Consider the following 14,535-nt stretch of genomic DNA (forward strand, 5'->3'; position numbering starts at 1 on the left):
ACGGACAATTTTTAAAATGAACTTTAAAAAGCAAATATCAACGCCAACATGGCTCCTCATAAAAAGTAGTCCAATGACAATGAAAGGAAAGCAGCAAAGGCACAACATCAAAGACCATAAAGGGCAAATGAGACTCTTGAAGAGCAACAGCATCGCTGGGACAAAAACAATGCATATAATCGATGGCGTCAAGCACATGAGTCCCCTGATGCAAAAGACATTAGATTATCACAGGATGCCATTAGGTAACAACAGCGCCGCATGCCTGCCCCATCGTGACATTACCTCCCTCCCGATGCGATTGCATCGGGCCTCCATCTAGTATATATATAATTTCTTTTATTTATTTACCAGTACTGTACTTGTACGCCGCATTAGTCCTAGTTTAACCTTTATTCTAAGGCCGCCGTCACACATGCGAGTTTTACGGACGTAAGAGCGCAGAATCTACGTCCGTAAAACTCGCAAAAAATACGGCACAATTATTCTCTATGCCCCTGCTCCTATTTGCCGTATTTTACTGATCAGTATTATACGGCTTTCTACGGCCGTACAAAATCGCAGCATGCTGCGTTTGTCACCGTACTGCGCAAGAAATACGCCAATGAAAGTCTATGGAAGCGTGAAAAATACGGATTACACACGGACAAGCAGTGTGACTTGCGAGAAATACGCAGCGCTGTTAGAGAGAAAAGCCGGTAATTCAGTGCGGTGTACAGTAAAATCACACTGACAGCTTCCAGTCCAATAGATATAATAAATGTGTACACATAGAATAGGTATATATATATATATATATATGTCAGTGAGACACATATATGTATATATATTAATATTTATTCCAGCGCTATACAGCTTGAAAGCCGGTAATTCAATTACCGGCTTTTTCTTTCTCCTTCATAAAACCCGACATGATTTGAGACATGGTTTACATACAGTAAACCATGTCTTCTCTCCATTTTTTTGCAGATTCCACACTACTAATGTCAGTAGTGTGTATCTGCAAAATTTGGCCGTTCTAGCTCTTAAAATAAAGGGTTAACTGGCGGAAAAAATTGGCGTGGGCTCCCGCGCAATTTTCTCCGCCAGAGTAGTAAAGCCAGAGACTGAGGGCAGATATTAATAGCCTGGAGAGGGTCCACGGTTATTGGCCCCCCCCTGGCTAAAAATATCTGCCCCCAGCCACCCCAGAACAGGCACATCTGGAAGATGCGCCTATTCTGGCACTTGGCCACTCTCTTCCCATTCCCGTGTAGCGGTGGGATATGGGGTAATGAAGGGTTAATGCCACCTTGCTATTGTAAGGTGACATTAAGCCTAATTAATAATGGAGAGGCGTCAATTATGACACCTATCCATTATTAATCCAATTGTAGTGAAGGGTTAAATAAAACACAAACACATTCTTTAAAATTATTTTAATGAAATAAAAACAATGGTTGTTGTAGTATTTTATTCAACGCCCAATCCAGTCACTGAAGACCCTCGTTCTGTGAGTAAAGAAACATAATAAACCAACAATATACTTACCCTCCGCAGATCTGTAACGTCCAACGATGTAAATCCTTCTGAAGGGGTTAAAACATTTTGCAGCAAGGAGCTGTGCTAATGCAGGCTGCTCCTCGCTGCAAAACCCCAGGGAATGAGGCTAAAAATAGATCAATGATCTATATTTAGCATCATTTGCGGTGAGGCGCCCTCTGCTGGCTGTTCATAGATCGTGGGAAATTACCTAGAAAGCCAGGGAGCCAGGGAGCTTTCTAGGTAATTTCCCACGATCTATGAACAGCCAGCAGAGGGCGCCTCACCGCAAATGATGCTAAATATAGATCATTGATCTATTTTTAGCCTCATTCCCTGGGGTTTTGCAGCGAGGAGCAGCCTGCATTAGCACAGCTCCTTGCTGCAAAATGTTTTAACCCCTTCAGAAGGATTTACATCGTTGGACGTTACAGATCTGCGGAGGGTAAGTATATTGTTGGTTTATTATGTTTCTTTACTCACAGAACGAGGGTCTTCAGTGACTGGATTGGGCGTTGAATAAAATACTACAACAACCATTGTTTTTATTTCATTAAAATAATTTTAAAGAATGTGTTTGTGTTTTATTTAACCCTTCACTACAATTGGATTAATAATGGATAGGTGTCATAATTGACGCCTCTCCATTATTAATTAGGCTTAATGTCACCTTACAATAGCAAGGTGGCATTAACCCTTCATTACCCCATATCCCACCGCTACACGGGAATGGGAAGAGAGTGGCCAAGTGCCAGAATAGGCGCATCTTCCAGATGTGCCTGTTCTGGGGTGGCTGGGGGCAGATATTTTTAGCCAGGGGGGGGCCAATAACCGTGGACCCTCTCCAGGCTATTAATATCTGCCCTCAGTCACTGGCTTTACTACTCTGGCGGAGAAAATTGCGCGGGAGCCCACGCCAATTTTTTCCGCCAGTTAACCCTTTATTTTAAGAGCTAGAACGGCCAAATTTTGCAGATACACACTACTGACATTAGTAGTGTGGAATCTGCAAAAAAAATGGAGAGAAGACATGGTTTACTGTATGTAAACCATGTCTCAAATCATGTCGGGTTTTATGAAGGAGAAAGAAAAAGCCGGTAATTGAATTACCGGCTTTCAAGCTGTATAGCGCTGGAATAAGTATTAATATATATACATATATGTGTCTACTGACATATATATATATATATATATATTCTTTTCTTTTTGGGACACATGGATCACTTCTATAGCGGTATGTTGGTTTTGCAAGCCTGCGAGAAAACCACGCAGTACGGATGCCATACGGATTACATACGGAGGATGCCATGCGCAAAAAACGCTGACACAGCCTGCCTACGGAGGAGCAACGGACCATTTTTTTGGGGACTTTTCAGCGTATTACGGCCGTAATATACGGACCGTATTGTTTTACGCTGTGTGTGACGCCGGCCTAAGTCATATTGTTAATATTCTCCTTGCAGATATTGAAGAATCAAACATTTCCCCACTGAAGGTATACACTGCGAGTCTTCCCCCAGATGGCTATATACCACCTCCGGAAACTGATCCCAAACCTTCCACTACAGAAGATTCAGATCTAGAAGGTACCATATGACATTGTCTTTACAGTAGTTGCTGTATCTCATGTTTTGTATGTGACTTTATGGTTGAATTACTTTTCTTCTACAACTGCAAATTTTGAGAAGCTGCTGATAATATTTCCCAATTATTGATATGTGTGATTGACTCAAAAATACTTTGCAGAAAGTACTGGAAATAGTAGTGTAAAACCAAACAGTAGAGTGGTGTCATAAACATGGAATACTTAAAGGAAACCTGTCACCCCCAAAATCGATGGTGAGGTAAGCTCACCGTCATCAGGGGCTTATCTACAGCATTCTGTAATGCTGTAGATAAGCCGCCGATGTTACCTGAAAGAGGAGAAAAAGAGGTTGGAATATACTCACCCAGGGGCGGTCCTGCTCCGATGGGTGTCTCAGGTCCGGAACAGCGCCTCCCATCTTTATTCCATGACGTCCTCTTCTGGTCTTCACGCCGCGGCTCCGGCGCAGGCGTACTTTGTCTGCCCTGTTGAGGGCAGAGCAAAGTACTGCAGTGCGCAGGCGCCGGAAAGGTCAGAGGCCCGGCGCCTGCGCACTGCAGTACTTAGCACCGCACTTTGCAGTACTTTGTACCGTAACCCACATTGTGACCACAGTCTTCAGTTCCCCCCATCTTACCTCTAGCTAGGTTTTAGGAAGGCCATAATTCATCTTCTCACATTAATCGTGATTGTAGAGACCAATGACGGGACCAGGGGAGCACATCTTTCAGTACATACTAAAGTTAGTTGTAGCCACCAATAATCTACTGGACAGAAACACAGCTGACCCTCTGGCCCATGCGATCAGTTGTACCTGTGCCTCTGTGTAAACCTTGCTGAGGCCGGCCCCTGCAGAGCTCCAGATCTTTCCTCTGCAGGGAAGAAGAGCACTGGTATCTGTCACACAGTTAGGCTATGTGCACACTTAGGAAATGTGGTGCAGAATTTTCTGCACTAAATCTGCATCTGCAAATTTGATGCAGTTTCTATGCAGTTTCTGTGCAGTTTCTGTGAACTGCACAAAAGAAGCGACGTGCACTTCTTTAAAATCTGCAGCGTTTATGCGCAGATTTTTCTGCACCATGTGCACAGCTCTTTTCTTTTCACATTGATTTACATTGTACTGTGATCACAGTGCAGTTCTGCAGCGTTTCTGCAGCAGAAAAATCTGCTGCAGTTCTGCACCAATTCTGCACTAAATCTGCATCGTGTGCACATACCCGTATGTGCACACGATGCAGATTTAGTGCAGAACTGCAGCAGATTTTTCTGCAGCAGAAACGCTGCAGAATTGCACTGTGATCACAGTACAATGTAAATCAATGTGAAAAAAAAAAAGCTGTGCACAAACGCTGCAGTTTTCAAAGAAGTGCCTGTCACTTCTTTTGTGCAGTTCTGCAGCGTTTCTGCACCCCTCCATTATAGAAATCTGCAGGTGCGTTCTTGATGCGTTTTTCATGCGTTTTTGATGCGTTTTTCATGCGTTTTTTGTGCAGATTTGTGCTCAAAAAACGCATCAAAAACGCATCAAAAACGCACCTGCAGATTCTGCCAGGAGATGCAGATTTAGTGCAGAACTGCAGCAGATTTTTCTGCACTAAATCTGCATCGTGTGCACATACCCTTATAGGCTGCCTGCGTGTCAGCTGTCCTTCAGTAGCCAATGATCACTTTCCTACAAGAGTTAGTGCTCATTGTTTAATGTGTAACCATTAGCGCTGGTATCCACACCTGCTCATGCCACTTGTCTGGCGCTCCCGATTCATTAACAGGCGAGCGTCTGCCTCTAACACGTTCCCTCATCAGGATCTGTGTGAACACCGCCAGTCTTGATGAATCGGGGCTAAGGTCCCTAAGCGAAGCCTGACATGATCTTTTCTCTATCAGAATCTGTGCGAGGCCTGGGAGTTGGATCCTTATCGGTCACAAAGTGAGCCTTCTTGGCGCTGGGTAAATTACAATTCTACATGTTCTATCCCTACCCGTCATTTTTCAGTTTATTGATGACAAAATGATCATATGCATCAAAACACGGAACCGTGATCACGGAAATGTGCGTACATTACATTACCGTAATCAGTTCATAGATTTACTATAATATTCATGACGGTTGGTGTGTGCCATGGAGCTCGGCCAGGAGAGAAAAATGAAATTGTTTCAATTTATATTTGCATGTTGTAATTATTTATTCATGGTGAAGTACTATAAGAATCAAATACCTGGGAGAACTCCAGTAATGTGAGATTGGTGATGTGTGTCCTGGTTTCCAATTTCTCAGTTATATTAGTGTGTGCTTTCGGAGATATTGCCATCTGACTTCTCAGCAGCACAGATTAGTGTTATCTAATGTGCCAAGACATGTCGGCTTCTTTTTAACGCGAGTTTCCAGTTATTTGCTCAGAGTTTCATACAGAGGTGTGCATCAGGGCGCACTGCTAAGATGTGTTTGTTACAAATGGACTGCTTTACTTTGTGATTATAGTTGTTTTCTGTCCAATTGTCCTCTTCCTTGAAATTAATTGGAATCTGAAAATTGATACATAATAGTATGAAATAGGGGCAGAAGGCATTAAGATGAGACTGTTTTAAAAAAAGCATACACCAGATTGATAGGCTTGGAGTCCGGAGAGTAGAAATAAGTTAAAAACAAGCAGGTCTCATAGGACCCAGTTCCAGATTCTTTGTCAGTAGTTGATGGCTACAGGACCAGAACACACGGAACCTCCTTAGAATTCTAGTCATCTGTTCTGATAAGTAGGATCTCAACATCCTTACACTGTGACTCGATACACACTTGACATCGCGGGATCTAGTAATCCGAAGAGGCACACGGGATTCCCCAGGTGGAGGAGGCTCCTAATTCTCTGGACCGGCAGCCATGCACTATCAGTGTGGAAGCTCGACCAGGGTCCTGCAAAGCTTTCTGCTCAATTCTAACAAAAGATTTTGCAATGTTTAGACCTGATCCTTTTGGCTTTGGAGATGAGGAGAGGGGAATAAGTGTTACTGCAGCATTTTGTGTCATCCAGAGTCATTAAACATTACAACAGATGGGCCTAAAATGGGTTGTCTGGCTTCTGGGTACAAGTCTGCAGTCACTCTATGTGACTGCAGACATGTGAATTCTCACAGCACCCACGGTTTCTGGAAGTTGGCGGTCATGTGACTACAAGTATGCGATTTTCATACTTCCGGCCGCATTGCGACTACACGTGTCCGGCCTCGCTCAATACACTTGAATTGATCAAGACCGTCTAGTCAGTGCGTGACCACACATATCCAAATTGCATACTTGCGGTCACATGACTGCCGCTCCTGCCTCTGGAGAATTCTCCCAGTGCGTGCGATGTGAGGATTCACAAGTCTGCAGTCACATAGAGTGACTGCAGACTTGTATCCTAAGGCCGGACAACCCCTTTAATAGCTACCATAAGTTCTTTTACTTTCTTTTGTTAAATATAAAGTAAAAAAATATAAATCGGAAATTTCTACTTCATTTTATTGAAAAATGAGGTTGTCCAACCCATAAATTGTTTTTCAAAAGGATCAGAAGGATGGAAAACACAAAATTTGCATCGTATTTCATTGCGGTACTGATGCTTCCTGGTCACCCACTGATCTCTCTTCTTACTCCAGTGATCAAAAAGTTATTTGTATCCCAAAATGGTATAATAAGCTGTTTTTATTAGTGCTAAGACTAAGGCTTTGTACAGTTCATTAATCAGAAAAAAACATTTTTTCATTGTCATGAGTTCTAAGAGCTATAACTTTTTAAAGTGATTTTTTTTTCATGCAAAAGTACCGTAGTAATACATAAGAAAGGTATAAATTGGATGTCCCCATAATCAATTATACTGCACAGCGAGCTCTGTAAAAAAAATGTAAAATTATAAGCACAATTCCAGATTATTTTTGTTTATTACTAGCCGGGAAAAAAAATGAAATGTGATCATAAATTTATATATACCCCAAAATAATACTGTTAAAACATTCAGCTTGTCCTGCACAAATCAATATAAGAAACATAGAAAACTAAAAAACTTCTGAGAATCAAAATATGGTATTTTTTTCTCCATATGCAAAAGTTTTAAAACATAATAAAAGTGTATATAAATGTGGACATGTCATTATTGTATTGAACTGAAAATTACAGATATGTCAATTATACTGAACGGTGATTATGAAAATAAAAAAAATATAGAATTACTGTTTTATAGTTTTTTTATTCATTTTTGTAATAAAAAGTGATCAAAAAGTTGCATGTAAAATTAAAACTACAGCTTGTCACAAAAAATAACCCTCATACAGCTCTACAGACGGGAATGTTGCCACTCACAAATAACAACTGTGTTGCAAAAAAAAAAATGTCATGGCTGCTGGAACTCGGGACAATAAAAAAGTGAACAAAAAAATGGTTTGGTATAAAGGTCAACCCCGGCTACTACGCCATAGATTAAACAACATGAATTATGTGAGCCCATATGTATATTTATGCTGTTTTTATGGTATTGTCATAAACATCAGTCAGTAATGTATTTCAAATTATTTATTTAAAGCACCACTCCAGCATTTGTTTTTCAGTGGTGCAATGGCACTTTAAATGTAAGCCTCCGGTCATATACTTACCTTCCGGCATCTGAACCATTTTTGGCACTTCTCCGATCCCGCAGCGGCATCTTGTGATCACAGCTTCGGACTGTCCGGAAGCCAGAAGCTACGTCACAAGCTCTCAATGCAAGTCTGTGAGAGCCAGAACGAGGCGATCATAGACTTGAATTGAAAAGTGACCTCCGCGCCGTTCCATGAAACACTGGAACTGCAGGTAGGTCACTTTTTGTCAGAGATTAACGGGAACGATATTGAAAAATGATGAAGTCTGCAGCAGGTGAGTATGAGACAGGGCAGGGGAATTACACTTAAAGCACCACTCCAGCATTGCAATGAAAAAACGCTGGAGTGGTTCTTTCAGTGAAGGCAGTTGTGAAAAAAACTGACCATATTTTGCAACTCTCTATTGCAAAAATATCAGGTGAAAATTGACCAGTTTTTGTTCTTATATTATTCTTGATGCTCCTGTGAAGTATTTTGGGGTTTTTTTTGTGATATATTTTGGGGGTTATAGATATAGGGTCACTTTTAATTTAGTGCTACTTTCTGTTATGATTGTGTTACAACTCACACGCAAAAATTGGTAAAACACTCAAAAAAAACTGCAACGGATCCAGTTGGTTACTGTACAAACTAGATATTCTGACCCTTGTGTCCCTAGTGGTTCCTACATGGACTGGACTAGCCCTAATAACAGACTAAATAATGGCAGCTCGGACCTATGTTGCCTCAAAGGCTGTGGAGCGCTTTACATTCTTCCTAAGGAACCGGAGGGCAGAGCAGAATGCAATTTATCTACAGAAAGGAAGGGGTGCTCAGATATCAGAAAGAGATACCAGAGTGAGTTAAAACAAACCAAGAAATACTAAATGAAAAGATAAGGTATATACTGCTAGAGAGTATGCCGCCTACTTCCGAAAAAGAAACAGAAGATAGGTGCAGGGTAAAAAAGCATAATCCGTGAGAGATAAACCCTAGCTGAACCTTCACTGACATAAAAGAAGGGCAGAATAGTTGGACATCCAAAAGCGAATATCACCAGCAGGGAGAAAGTATATATATATCCACACCCGAAAGGTGATAGGGCAGACAAATGAAAACACCTGCTAACCTAAAGAGCATTGATAACATAAAATAAACACCTGGAGAAAAGGTGTATCTGCCCTGACTCAGTGGATAGAGAAGCTGACCACAAAGCACAGGCTCAAGGGTTTATCAGGAGTGGTGTGTGGCTCACAGGGTAATAATGCAGAGCCATCTAAACACAGAATAGTGGATTAAAAAAAAAATTAAACAAAGAGCAGAATACTCTTAGCAACAGCGTGAATAAAATAAGAGCAAAAACTGGTTATTTTCTCCTGGTGACAGGTCCTCTTTAAACACCTCTGTTCTTTCCACATTTCATAATTTAAACCTCATTATGACGTCTGCCATGTTCTTATTTTCCTGTATGCTTCTTGGAAACATATTTTGTTCCTTTTCAATTAACCTTTTTTTACTACACATAATAACATCCTGTCTAATGGGATAAAGGAGAGCTTCAAAAGCATAAAAGTGTTTGTAAATTATACATCCTGCTGCGGAGAAATATCTGAAACTGCAGCTCCTGAATACTCAATTACTTTCTATAGTCTCATTTTAGTCATGTAAACTTTTTTAAGAAATATGTTTTGCCGGGATATTCCTCTTTAAGATCTGTGGGCTCTGTATCCATCCATATTCCACTTACATTTTATGTATAGTGCATAAAGTTTCATGCAGGGAGTGTCCCTCAACTGCTACCAACATCACATCGTCCTCAATGGATATTGTTGTCACAGTACAATAAAATTCTTCTAATTTGGCATTAATTATCTGGGTGTACTGGATCAGATCTTTTGGTCAGACAAATCTGTATAATGTTGGGTTCTTGCCTGCATTCCGAGTTCCGTATGGCACTGCTTGTGTTAATTATACTGTAAGGATGTGTTCACACTGCGTCTTTTTCTTGCATTTTTGGGGCATAAAGTGCTGAAATAAAAGTTCCTATTAATTTAAATGAACTATTTAAATGGACATGCTGTTCATTTTTTATGCTTTTTGACTCTTCCTATTCCTATCTATTGGAAATATGACTGGCTGTTCATACGTTCAGGCTTTCGATAATTTTGAATTAGCTTCAAGGTTTTAAAAGAGGTGATATGTCCATTATTCTGGCCTTTTTTAGCTAGGAAGACACTCAAAACTTTTTAGACAACTTAAGGTACCTTCACACTAAACGATATCACTAGCGATCTGTGACGTTGCAGCATCCTCGCTAGCGATATCGTTCAGTTTGACACACAGCAGCGATCAGGATCCTGCTGTGATGTCGTTGGTCGGGGCTAGAAGGCCAGCACTTTATTTCGTCGCTGGCTTTCCCGCTGACATCGCTGAATCGGCGTGTGTGACACCGATTCAGCGATGTCTTCGCTGGTAACCAGGGTAAACATCGGGTTACTAAGCGCAGGGCCGCGCTTAGTAACCTGATATTTACCCTGGTTACCATCCTAAAAGTAAAAAAAACAAACGCTTCATACTTACCTTCCGCTGTCTGTTCCTAGCGCTGTGCTTTCCTGCACTCACTGTGAGCACAGCGGCCTGGAAAGCAGAGCGGTGACGTCACCGCTCTGCTTTCCGGCCGCTGTGCTTACAGCCAGTACAGAGAAGCAGAGCGCCAGGGACAGACAGCGGAAGGTAAGTATGAAGCGTTTGGTTTTTTTACTTTTAGGATGGTAACCAGGGTAAACATCGGGTTACTAAGCGCGGCCCTGCGCTTAGTAACCCGATGTTTACCCTGGTTACTGGCATCGTTGGTCGCTGGAGAGCGGTCTGTGTGACAGCTCTCCAGCGACCAAACAGCGACGCTGCAGCGATCTGGATCGTTGTCTGGATCGCTGCAGCGTCGTTTAGTGTGAAGGTACCTTTAATGATAAGACTAAAAAGTCAACTGGGGTGTTTTCCAGTGTTTACATTGCAAAACAAACACTAGCATTTAAGAAATTGCTTAATTGAGTTAAGAAAAAATAGGTCCAAACCACAATGCACAAAAAAAGCAATAACAAAATGGTTAAGGAAACGTTCAAACACATCAACAAAGATGGTTCAGTAGAAAATGTGATAGAAAAATGGTGATTCCTTATGTGTCTTCTGATTGAAAGAAGTATCGTTTCTCCTTGCAGAGATTGACATGCTAAGCATATCAACTTTGACTTGTAGGATTGCTATTTCCAATAGTTGGCGCTAGAGTTCTAGTTCTCTTCCTCGCTGAAGAGACAATTTGCATAATCTTCTGATTGAAAAACGGACAATTTTGAACAACAAAAAAATTACGCAGTGGGAACATACCCTAACGGAACAGAAAAACATCTCCAAATGCCAGTGAGGACCTGCAACACAAATCCTACAAAGGGAAGAGCATGCAGGGAGACAGGAGAACCCAGGGTAAGAAACTAAGCACGTTCACACAGGATAGACCAGTATAAAAACAATGAACCAAAAGACCCCCAAACATATAAGGAAGAGAAGGGTGCTGGGAAGGAGGAATCAGTCATACCACAGGAAAAGCAGCTGTGTTTAATTAAGCAAGATAATCCTTAGTTGAGGAGTTAGAACCCCTAACAACGTCTACATAGAAGTATAGCCAGCAAAGAAAGTCAGGGAAAGGTGATTATATAAAGCCCATCCCAAAACGTGATTTGACCGATCCAAAATAGAAAATGGAAAACACCTGAAGTGAAGCAAACCAAGAAAAAGAAAGCAAGGACAAAAGAACCAACACCATTTGAATAGAGATGAATCGAGCTGTGGCTCAACAGAGAGGGAAACAAGACCACACAGGTCACCGGATCAAGTCCCAAGACTGACGTTACCCTTGAAACAAGATGCAGCATATCCTCCAATAATGCAGATTTCTTTTCGTATCTAATACAATAGCGGTCAATGGCAGTAGAATGGTGATACTCTTTAAGGCCTCAGTCAGTCATCAGTTATTTTCATGGTAAAAAAAAGAAAGGTCTGAGTTTAATCAGTGTTTTTGATTCGAATTTCATCAGTGTTTCGTCTGCGTGTCAGTTTTTACCATCAGTGTTTCATCATTGATTTTCTTGTGTCAAAAAATAAAATTACAAAGCTTCTCCTGTACATTACAATGTTAACCACAGACAGCACATGGATTGTAAACTGATGCCATCCGTGTGCTGTCTGTGGTTTTTCACAGGAACATAGGCCTTTATGGGTGACTTTGATCTGTAACTCTGATCAAGAACCGACATGTCTCCATGTTTTGTTTTGTTTTTTTTTTTTGCAGACACACTTCTAAAAAAAAAAAAACCACGGACATGTGAACAGTTCCATAGACCATAATAGATACGGACGTCTCAATGAGACTGGAAGGGATCCTGACATCTGATACAATCTGCCCGATCCATAAGCCGCATATATCGGACCATATCCTTGCAGGCGTGTAAAGAGACTGACCTGTCACTCGAGGGCAGCGGGCAGAGATAAACTGCCCAGGACCCACTTGTCCGATTAGTCTCCTGTGTGGCTTGGCCCCCAGTGTCGTTTAAACTGCGATCTTCTTTGAAATGCGCAGTGTTTCAGTGTTAGACATATCTGGCTAAAATAATGGCGCCACTCATGACCCAATATCAACATGGGTTTACTAGGGACCGTTCCTGTCAGACAAATCTGATCAATTTCTTCAAGTTTCGGACTGGACCAAGGGAACGCAGTGGACGTAGTGTATATGGACTTTTCAAAAGCTTTTGATACGGTGCCACACAAAAGGTTGACACATAAAATGAGAATAATGGGGATAGGGGAAAATACGTGTAAGTGGGTTAAGAGCTGGCTCAGGGATAGGAAACAAAGGGTGGTTATTAATGGAGCACACTCGGACTGGGTCGCGATTAGCAGTGGGGTACCACAGGGGTCAGTATTGGGCCCTCTTCTTTTTAACATATTTATTAATGACCTTGTAGGGGGCATTCAGAGCAGAATTTCAATATTTGCATTTGACACTAAACTCTGCAGGGTAATCAATACAGAAGAGAACAATTTTATATTACAGCATGATTTATGTAAACTAGAAACTTGGGCTGACAAATGGCAAATGAGCTTTAATGGGGATAAATGTAAGGTCATGCACTTGGGTAGAAGTAATAAGATGTATAACTATGTGCTTAATTCTAAAACTCTGGGCAAAACCGTCAATGAAAAAGACCTGGGTGTATGGGTGGACGACAAACTCATGTTCAGTGGCCAGTGTCAGGCAGCTGCTACAAAAGCAAATAAAATAATGGGATGCATTAAAAGGGGCATAGATGGTCATGAGGAGAACATAATTTTACCTCTATACAAGTCACTAGTTCGACCACACTTAGAATACTGTGCACAGTTCTGGTCTCAGGTGTATAAGAAAGACATAGCTGAACTGGAGCGGGTGCAGAGAAGAGCGACCAAGGTTATTAGAGGACTGGGGGGTCTGCAATGCCAAGATAGGTTATTACACTTGGGGCTATTTAGTTTGGAAAAACGAAGGCTAAAGGCTTAGGGGTGATCTTATTTTAATGTATAAATATATGAGGGGACAGTACAAAGACCTTTCTGATGATCTTTTTAATCATAGACCTGAGACAGGGACAAGGGGGCATCCTCTATGTCTGGAGGAAAAAAGTTTTAAGCAAATCACAGGTGTGGATTCTTTACTGTAAGAGCAGTGAGACTATGGAACTCTCTGCCGTATGATGTTGTAATGAGTGATTCATTACTTCAAATTTAAGAGGGGACTGGATACATTTCTGGAAAAGCATAATGTTACAGGTTATATATACTAGATTCCTTGATAGGGCGTTGATCCAGGGAACTAGTCTGATTGCCGTATGTGGAGTCGGGAAGGAATTTTTTCCCCCAAAGTGGAGCTTACTATTTGCCACATGGTTTTTTTTTGCCTTCCTCTGGATCAACATGTTAGGGCATGTTAGGTTAGGCTATGGGTTGAACTAGATGGACTTAAAATCTTCCTTCAACCTTAATAACTGTTACTATGTTAGTGTCTTATACATTCTGCCTGTTGATACCTAACCGGATGCTAACATGTTGTATAAACCGAGCCAAATGGATAATAAACCTGTAAAACACAATAAAAGCAAAACCATATACTTGTAGTTTAGAAAATGCGCATGTGTATAGAATATGTGTAAAGTGTGTGTTAGGGGTCGAGTTCCCGCTTCTGCACAGGGGGAATCTCGAGCCACTTCCGCTGCGGTCTCCCATTCTTGTCCAGCCGCAGTGGAGCCTGCTCAGCAAGGACGTCGGTCCCAGCATCTTGCTCATTCTCACTCTGTTCTGAGAGTTAGTGCTGCTTCTCCAGTCTCTGCCATTAAAGTCAGTGCTGGTCAGCAGCGAGCGGACTTCTCTGGGACTAAGTCCTTGTCTGCATGTACTGAGCATGCCCAGCGTAAGGTCTCCCGTTGGAGATCGAGGGTCATGTGCTCAGGCTCTGCAGCACATTCCATTGGTCCTCTTGGCAGGTCCTAGAAGGGCAAAAGTGCTGTGGCCACTTCCTGTGCTGCTGCTATATAAACTGCGCATGACCGCACGGCCATGCGCTAGTATTGTCAAACAATTGCTAATGTGTGTATGTTGTGAGTGCAAGTCGTCCTTGGAAACCCCTACCCTATTGAATGTCTGTTCGCGGAAGGTGTATGGCTGCTATCTAGCGCCCGACTTAGCCTACAGCACTAAACACACATCTCAGCGTCCTGTAGCTGTGCCTGCCAGTACGGCGCCGTGCGCCT

At 41.8% G+C, this 14,535-nt stretch overlaps 1 protein-coding gene across 2 annotated transcripts in view; it reads left to right on the forward strand.

The window, feature by feature from the left end:
- Positions 1 to 14,535, forward strand: part of ERICH1 (glutamate rich 1) — an 81,325-nt gene that overhangs the window by 39,660 nt on the left and 27,130 nt on the right. For both annotated transcript variants that reach the window (XM_069726919.1, XM_069726920.1), the window contains exon 3: positions 2,985 to 3,107. In XM_069726919.1, coding sequence (XP_069583020.1) covers positions 2,985 to 3,107 — 123 coding nt within the window. The remainder of the gene's footprint in view (positions 1 to 2,984; positions 3,108 to 14,535) is intronic.

The sequence above is a fragment of the Ranitomeya imitator genome, chromosome 5, assembly GCF_032444005.1.
Source record: "Ranitomeya imitator isolate aRanImi1 chromosome 5, aRanImi1.pri, whole genome shotgun sequence".
NCBI classification, from domain to species: Eukaryota; Metazoa; Chordata; class Amphibia; order Anura; family Dendrobatidae; genus Ranitomeya; species Ranitomeya imitator.